The 7,849-nt window shown below is 36.7% G+C and overlaps 2 protein-coding genes across 3 annotated transcripts; one reads left to right on the top strand and one right to left on the bottom strand.

The window, feature by feature from the left end:
* On the top strand, nucleotides 1–3,941 carry LOC124927543 (aspartokinase 2, chloroplastic-like). Of its 2 annotated transcripts, none has more exons than XM_047467979.1 (13): nucleotides 1–701; nucleotides 783–865; nucleotides 958–998; nucleotides 1,092–1,246; nucleotides 1,330–1,479; nucleotides 1,569–1,664; nucleotides 1,739–1,855; nucleotides 2,488–2,607; nucleotides 2,708–2,800; nucleotides 2,887–3,003; nucleotides 3,092–3,208; nucleotides 3,370–3,432; nucleotides 3,610–3,941. In XM_047467979.1, the coding sequence occupies exons 1-13, from the start codon at nucleotides 294–296 to the stop codon at nucleotides 3,760–3,762; spliced, it is 1,713 nt and encodes a 570-aa protein (XP_047323935.1). In that variant the 5' UTR covers nucleotides 1–293; the 3' UTR covers nucleotides 3,763–3,941. The 2 variants fall into 2 exon arrangements, with proteins under 2 accessions (XP_047323935.1, XP_047323934.1); XM_047467978.1 differs by having other exon boundaries at nucleotides 2,887–3,009.
* A 126-nt stretch (nucleotides 3,942–4,067) lies between these two features.
* Nucleotides 4,068–7,849, bottom strand: LOC124927544 (sialyltransferase-like protein 1). Its single transcript, XM_047467981.1, has 11 exons — nucleotides 7,579–7,849; nucleotides 7,426–7,502; nucleotides 7,099–7,185; nucleotides 6,927–7,004; nucleotides 6,753–6,844; nucleotides 6,441–6,642; nucleotides 6,173–6,263; nucleotides 5,805–5,863; nucleotides 5,585–5,733; nucleotides 4,969–5,050; nucleotides 4,068–4,628 (listed from the first exon to the last, which is right to left on the bottom strand). The coding sequence occupies exons 1-11, from the start codon at nucleotides 7,718–7,720 to the stop codon at nucleotides 4,233–4,235; spliced, it is 1,455 nt and encodes a 484-aa protein (XP_047323937.1). The 5' UTR covers nucleotides 7,721–7,849; the 3' UTR covers nucleotides 4,068–4,232.

The raw sequence follows: 7,849 nt of genomic DNA, 5'->3' as shown, positions 1-7,849 counted from the left end.
GTTCTTTTGCAATAGACACCAGCAGCAGCAGCTCCATTTCTATAAGCTCGCGCGCCGCCGCCAAGGAAGAATCAACTTTCTCAGCTTCAAAACCCACATCAGAATCGGAACAAGAGCTGCATTCCATTGATTCTTCTTTGATTCGGCCTCTGAGAGCACAATCAATAACACTTATTAGCAGCAGCAGCAGCAACGGGATTCTGGATTCATTAGTTTCTGATACCACCTCTTTCTCTTTTTGCTCTTGAAATTTCTGCTGCAAATCTCTCCTGCTGAACATTTTTTTAACAAGAATGGCGGCTGAACTGCAAGTTTTTGGAGTTAAACCTTTTCACCTTTCTCCTGAGAGGAAATCTGTGAACTATCAGAAACTTCTCAAGGCGGCGGCGCGTGAGCGGCTCTGTAATCCTAAGTCGGCGCCCTCTCTCTGCACAACCTACGAGCGTTCCAATAAGAAGAGAGTTTCCGGAGTCACTTGTTATCAAAAGAGTAATCTTGATGGCCATGAAATGAGTAAACCTGCAATTCAGAATCTTGATGGGGTTCCAAATGAGTTGACATGCGTAATGAAATTCGGTGGTTCCTCAGTTGCTTCGGCCGAAAGGATGAGAGAAATTGCCGATCTTATTCTCAGCTTCCCTCAAGAAAGACCTGTTGTTGTTCTGTCTGCAATGGGCAAGACCACCAACAAGCTCTTACTGGTAAACATATAAACTTACAGTAGTACTTTTGTTTTCATTTCTAGAATGAAATGACTTGAATATGTAATGTATATCGATCAGGCTGGGGAGAAATCAGTCACTTGTGGCATTTCCAATGTTTCCTATCTTGATGAATTGGCGTTTGTTAAAGATCTGCATTTTAGGTGGGTGGTGAAGGCCTTTACTACTTTTCTTTCTATTCTATGTCTCTTAAATAACACTAATAAGTCTTCTTTTACTGTGTTGTGACATTTAGAACAATGGATGAGCTCGGAATTGACATTTCTACAGTTTCAAGTAATAGAGACTTGTGCTCAATAGAACTATTCTTTTTTTTTAAAATTCTTGGGCATGTTTTTATTGTCAAGTTTTGTTATGTAAATTTCACAGCACTCCTTGAGGAACTGGAGCAGTTATTGAAGGGAATTGCTCAAGTGAAAGAGTTGACTCTTCGTACCAAAGACTATCTAGTCTCGTTTGGCGAATGCATGTCAACAAGAATCTTTTCTGCATATTTAAACAAAATTGGCATCAAAGCTCGCCAAGTATGTTGTTACAATCTTCGCCCAAGTGTATATATGCCTGATGATTCTTTTTGCTAATAACAAACGGTCATTCCATGTAACAGTATGATGCTTTTGAAATTGGTTTCATAACAACTGATGACTTCGCCAATGCTGACATTTTGGAGGCAACTTATCCTGCTGTTGCAAAGAGGTTACATGGTGATTGGACTGCTAATCCTGCATTACCTATCGTAACTGGTTTTCTTGGAAAGGTCTGTCTTTCAGTGAAGTTACCTCTTAGAAATAACTGTTTTAGTTATTAACAATAGTTTTTTACTATGCAAAACTATAATAATATTAGGGATGGAAATCTGGTGCCGTTACTACATTGGGAAGGGGTGGTAGTGATCTGACTGCCACAACCATTGGTAAAGCCTTGGGTTTGCGTGAGATTCAGGTTAGTGCATAACTCTATATTAATATTTATCAGTGAAATGTTTGTAGATAAATCTCACTTCTATTCATTTGCAGGTGTGGAAGGATGTTGACGGCGTCTTAACATGTGATCCTAACATATACTCATCCTCGCAACCTGTCCCATACCTTACATTTGACGAGGCAGCAGAACTTGCCTATTTTGGTGCACAGGTATCTAAATCTTATATGTATCTTGTTCTACATTATTGTTTAGCCACTATTATTCATTAGCTTATGCTTAAATTGATATCTTTTGCCAAATTCCTCATTTCTTTGTGAAATTCTTTGACATATAGTTGTTGGTTAGGATGATGGTAGCATTTTGATAGTAGTAGAAATCTAGAGTGTGGTAGGGTGTGTGAAAATGGAGTGAATTTTGAATGAGTATTTCGATTGGATAAGAAAGGGATGACCCTATTAATATTATTATTTTTTATAGAGCAAAATTTTGTTTTGACCTCCCACTTCAATCAAGATGTCGTCAGTGGAATCGAACCCGATACCTCAATCTCTTAAGGTTCTTACCATTTGAGCTACCTTGGGTGGGTGAAATGACCCTATTTGGTAACACTTTTAGATCAAGATAAGAAACCGCGGTTAAATTTCTCATTGAGTTAGACTAAGTTCATCCTATCTGGACATGTATTTTGTGCTCTTGAATCTTTTTACGTAAATAATACTTTTATCTTTTTTAATAAAATAAATAAATGTCCTCTCTTGTTTTTTTTCTTTTAGCTCATATTTCCATTCTCTTGGGTTTATCACAAATTTTCTTTTAGTGATTCTTAATGTACTTTTTGCAGGTCCTGCATCCACAATCCATGAGACCGGCAAGAGAAGGTGATATCCCTGTGAGAGTTAAAAATTCTTATAACCCAAAGGCTCCAGGAACACTTATCACCAAGAAAAGAGATATGAGCAAGGTTTCTTAACCCTTATTATCCTTGTTCTATAGTGGGCAGTAAAATAAAAATGATTTCAGAGCTCTCATATTCTTTTTTCATCCTTCAAAAATAATTACAGGCAGTACTAACCAGCATTGTGTTGAAACGGAATGTTACCATGTTGGATATTGCAAGTACTCGCATGCTCGGCCAGTATGGTTTTCTTGCCAAGGTAAAGAAAGGCTGATGGAGTAACTAATTGACTCATTTTCTTCTCGGTTCAGTTTTTTATCGATGATTATATCTCAATATGTGCAGGTGTTCTCCATCTTTGAGGATTTGGGTATATCTGTTGATGTTGTAGCGACTAGCGAAGTCAGTATTTCGTTGACCTTGGATCCATCAAAACTCTGGAGCAGAGAATTGATACAACAGGCAAGAGTACGGTATCTGTTTAATTTAGTAGGCTACACGATCCCAAACACATCGGGAGTGGCTAATAATAAGATTATTCTCTTAACAGGAACTTGATCATGTTGTGGAGGAACTTGAAAAAATTGCAGTTGTAAATCTTCTTCAACACCGATCAATCATATCTCTTATAGGCAATGTCCAAAGATCTTCATTGATACTGGAGAAGGTAACATTTTCTATTGGAGCTTGCTTGATGTAAAATTTCTTGCAATTATTTTTCCAAAAAGTTATTGTTTAATGTAAAAGTGAAGATATTTTAGTATTTCAATTGATGATTTGAATGAAGGAGTGATGATGTAATTTTCCTATGACTGCAATTTTTTACAGGCTTTCCGTGTTCTCCGAACCAATGGAGTCAATGTTCAGATGATCTCTCAAGGAGCATCTAAGGTAATGAAACATGCATACGTCTTTGAGTTAGGCAGTATATTAATAGTGTTCACGACTCTCCAAAATAAATATTGAAAATATACAAATTTTAAGTACTTTGGTTTGACAAAATTTAACACTATTGTCGAAAAAATACTTAAAAGCTTATTGGGACACTATTACCGGATTCCATTGCAGGTAAACATTTCGATGATAGTAAATGACAGTGAAGCAGAACAATGTGTAAGAGCTCTTCACTTGGCCTTCTTCGAGAATGACCAGCCGGAGCTGGTTTTACAATGTGAATCTCTCGAGAATGGCTCCACCCTAGTGTCATCAAATGGCCGTTGATTTGTTTTGCCCCCTCTAAGACTGCCACCTTTTTTGTGTAACAATAGATTGTTTCCTTTTTGAAACTTAGATTGATTTCTACTCTTTATTAGATCATGTTTGATTGGATGGTAATTGGAGGACATTGGTGCCTCTACTTTCCTTATTTGGAATCAATCTATGAGCCTGTTTTAAACTGATATTTTCTTATTTCAATCATTTGAAAATTGACAAACTCAAATTTATTTCTGATTTTTTATTATTAATTTTATTATATTTTATTTAGTATACAAATTATTTCATCTCCTGTTTCTACACTTGTATACTTGAATAACATATGGCATAAAATATTACAATGAAATTACATAATTGACCATTTCTTTCTTTACAACTGTTTTAATACAACGGGCTTGCTCATACAAAATGTGTAGTTTCATTCTCATATACCCTCAAAATGTCTAGAAATCTTGAATCAATGCAACAATAAAATTTTACTTTTCTTCCGATCTAAGGGTGTGTTTGACACAAACCAAATCATCCAACTTGTTTCCATCCATTTTGTAAAGCGACACATCTTCCATCTGGTTATAATGATCCCGAGTTTCCTTCCTTAGACTCTCGAAAGGCATGGTTTCCCATTTGCTATAATTCGAGTACTTTCTTGCACCAGTCATGTCGGGAGACCCAGAAATCGGCCCAACATCATCGGGACCCACTTTACCCCATACCTTACAGTTACCAAATTGCCCAATACCTCCGCCTTGACCAGTTCGACTCCGCTTCAATTGCAAGGCTGCTGCTTGAGCTCTGCTTATCATTTCTCTAGTCGGCACATCTGACCAGTCTTCCTTTCGCTCTGCTCGCATTGGTGAGTGGATCCTGATTACCTGGATGTTGCCATTAAGCATGTTAACTTAAAACTGATACTACAACTTTTTAGATCATGATTTTTCTATGGAAGGGAGCTCACACAACATCCCAACTGTCGTGACCCCATTTCATTCAGATCGTTCTTAATGAGAATTGATCTATGGTCTCAGCCTCTTAGTTAAGCACTATGTACAACTTGAGCTAGCCAAGTTTGGTATATTGCGATGATTTATTCATCATCAAAATATAACTTGAGCTATTATACGCGACTTACGTTCTTTTTAATGAAAAGTTGGCACTGTTAAAAAAAAGTGATTATTTACTATTGTATACAAATGTGAATGAAATTCTACATACACCAAGGCACTCGAGAAGCTGGTAGTATGCTCTTCCTTGAAGTGGGTTGTGCCCTTTTCTTGGGGCAGAGAAGTATCGGGTCCTATGCAGAACATGAAACCAAATGGAAACATCAAGACTTGAAAGAATTAATTAAAATATCATATAATCTAAGTGAAACAGCTTCACTTGTGCACTAAGGCATTGCTTGATCTAGGGTTATTTGAATATGACCAAGTGGTTATTTTTGAATAACCTTGTTTGGTAGGTTACTGAAAAACAGGTTATTTAAGGTAAAAAGACATTAGCTATATAAATATGTAATGAAAATATAAGTTCTCTAATGGCTGATGAGTAATTGTTGATTGGATAGTAGGTTACTTGAAATTAATCTCAAATAACCCACATCAAATAATATATAGATAATCTCTTATCCCATCATCAATCAGAATCAAATCATAAACTAAAATACTAAATAGCCTAGAATTTTATCATTTTAAAATATAATACAAAGGATATTTTAGTACCTAAATTGTTCACTTCTGCATCAAACAAGGGTTATCATTTTTATAAGAAAGGATTATTTAAAATAAAACTTCATCAAATAAGCTCTAAGAGTGTTGAGAACAGAAATAACCATTCAGTGTAGCCAGGGTCAACCGTGAATCCATATATATCAACAATATCACACATAGAAAGAGCCAACTCTATAGATTTCATCCCAGTTCCCTTGGCCCCTCTTCGTAGGACAATACCTTGAAAGAGATAGATAGGATTTGGAAGAGTCTGGTAACAGGCAAACAAGATGTTAGAAAACCAATCTTAAATATATGATGAATCGAATATACTAAATATACCTTAATCATAGCATTGAAATCTTTGTGGGTCAAGCTCTTAATAATTAGCACCTCATCATCTGCAACAAAGAAAATTAAGCACAAGGAAATGTCTAGTTCATTACAGTGTGAGCGATAGAAGAGGTACATTTTGATGCACCATTTGGAACCACTTATTGTTTATGTTTTTGTATATGGAACCGTTTCCAGACTTACTGAATTTGTCTCTGGCTCCATCTCCAAATACAGAAACAGTGTATTTCTTTTTAATCTGGCACCGACAAAAAATAGTTTCCAAACATTTCTGTATGTGGAAACGTGTCTAGATACAGAAACATAAACAATAAGTGTTTTCCAAATGGAAACATTGTGCAAAAATAAGTACTTGCCTGAACCATTAAGAATAGCAACCATGTTCCGAGCAGCACCTCTAACTACTAAACGAAAATCCCTCTTCAAGCCAACATGTTTGGCATATTTCTGTTTAAGGAATGCAGAAATTGTAATGAGTATTCCAGTAATTTTTTCACAAGAAGCTCCAGTTATTTTTTCAATGGAACCGAGAAAGTACACTAAAATTGCTAAGGGTGGTCCATCATTGGTTAAAATTCATTCAAATGCTTGAGAACAGAAGAAGACTAATATCAACTTCTTCACCTCTATCACTGGGGCTTCATTGTCTCTTATAACTGCATCATGGCTATCAATTTCTTTTCCAAACTCGGTTTTTAGAAGATCCCCTGAATTTCCAACAACCGCACATGTCCTAAACTGTCTCGGATGGAAGGGTGGTTTGGCAGGTAAAATTAAATTAAGATGCTCCTCACAAAGAGAACGATTGTAGCATTTGTCAGAACCTCTAAAGTGTAAAAAAAGAAAAAGAAACTGTTAGCCATAAAATGACATAGCCAAACAGCAAAAAGAAAAGTGTTACATAAAATGTCAAGATGGGTGAAGAAATGAACATACAATTGGGCTATCCTCTTTGCTGCATAATCTATCCAACCATCAGGTCGAGCATCTAGGTATTCTCTAGTCAAGACAGTCGTCATGTTCCGATACTGGATTACAGTCAGACAGTGATTTAGCATAAGTTGCAACACAACGACCACAGCGAAGCTAATAACATAGTAACTAATTAACCTGTTCCCATAAGAGAATAGCCTCGCAAACATCATACTTGTACTCCAGAGGTTCATAGGTTTTAAACTGCTCATTATACTGCAAAGAAAAACCATTGTCACTTTGTAAGCAAACTGGTACTAAATCAGGTCCAACTCTTTTTGTAGGTCGGAATGTGTGAAAGAGAGTGTACCCAAGAACTATTAGTATCTTTAGGAAACTTGAGAATTAAATTGCAGTGATCAATCACAGTAGCAGTTAGTCCAAAGCCCCTGTTTGCCTGCATAAAAAGTCTTTCTGTTAAGGAAATACCCTCTCTACAATAGCAGATCTTGCACTGAACTGTTTTATTCTTTCTTTCTGTATGACAGAGTTTGTCAAATCAAATCAAACCAACTAGATTTCTCAAACATAGACGATGTAAAAAGTATCATTCAATTCGATTTATCATGAAACATAGCATTATCTCCATAAATAAATATGATCTTTGCAGAGTTTGTAAAGAAAAATTGAAGCTAACCACGCACTGCTGAACGCCGGACTGAAAATCTAACAAGACGCGGATTTCATCTGCGTTTGGATCGAGCTTCTTGGAGCCTGAAAATTTTAAATGTCAGAACTGAAATGAATGTGTTAAGGGTAGAAAGATGACGAAGAAGAAATGGAAACAGACCGGTGAAGAGAGAGTATTGGATGGCCAAAACGAGGAGCGAGAAAATGGCAGCAGCACAGAGAAGAGGGAAGAGGACAGGTCTCTTGGTTAAGGAAGAAGTTGATGATGATGTAGAAGAAAAACCCTTCAGTGGTCTCGCCATAATCGTCCGGCTCAACGGAGAAGAGACTGAATCTCGTCGAGTTTGCTGTTCCTAGTAGAAACTTGACTCTCTACGATGAGTCGATCAGATCCCTCCGGCTCCATATCGGCTATTTCTCAGTCGGTGAAT

Source organism: Impatiens glandulifera, chromosome 2, assembly GCF_907164915.1.
Source record: "Impatiens glandulifera chromosome 2, dImpGla2.1, whole genome shotgun sequence".
Lineage (NCBI taxonomy): Eukaryota > Viridiplantae > Streptophyta > Magnoliopsida > Ericales > Balsaminaceae > Impatiens > Impatiens glandulifera.
Note: the sequence above shows the minus strand (reverse complement) of the source record. Positions and strands in the feature narration are given on the sequence as shown.

Excerpts from the sequence above, each read along its gene's own strand:
- LOC124927543 (XM_047467978.1), top strand. The coding sequence starts at position 294 with ATGGCGGCTGAACTGCAAGTTTTTGGAGTTAAACCTTTTCACCTTTCT. Across the intron at positions 1,480-1,568 it reads TAACTGGTTTTCTTGGAAAG|GGATGGAAATCTGGTGCCGT; the intron begins GTCTGTCTTTCA and ends TAATAATATTAG. Across the intron at positions 2,608-2,707 it reads AGAAAAGAGATATGAGCAAG|GCAGTACTAACCAGCATTGT; the intron begins GTTTCTTAACCC and ends AAATAATTACAG.
- LOC124927544 (XM_047467981.1), bottom strand. The coding sequence starts at position 7,720 with ATGGCGAGACCACTGAAGGGTTTTTCTTCTACATCATCATCAACTTCT. Across the intron at positions 6,643-6,752 it reads GCAAAGAGGATAGCCCAATT|AGGTTCTGACAAATGCTACA; the intron begins GTATGTTCATTT and ends TTTACACTTTAG. Across the intron at positions 4,629-4,968 it reads AGCTTCTCGAGTGCCTTGGT|GTAATCAGGATCCACTCACC; the intron begins GTATGTAGAATT and ends GGCAACATCCAG.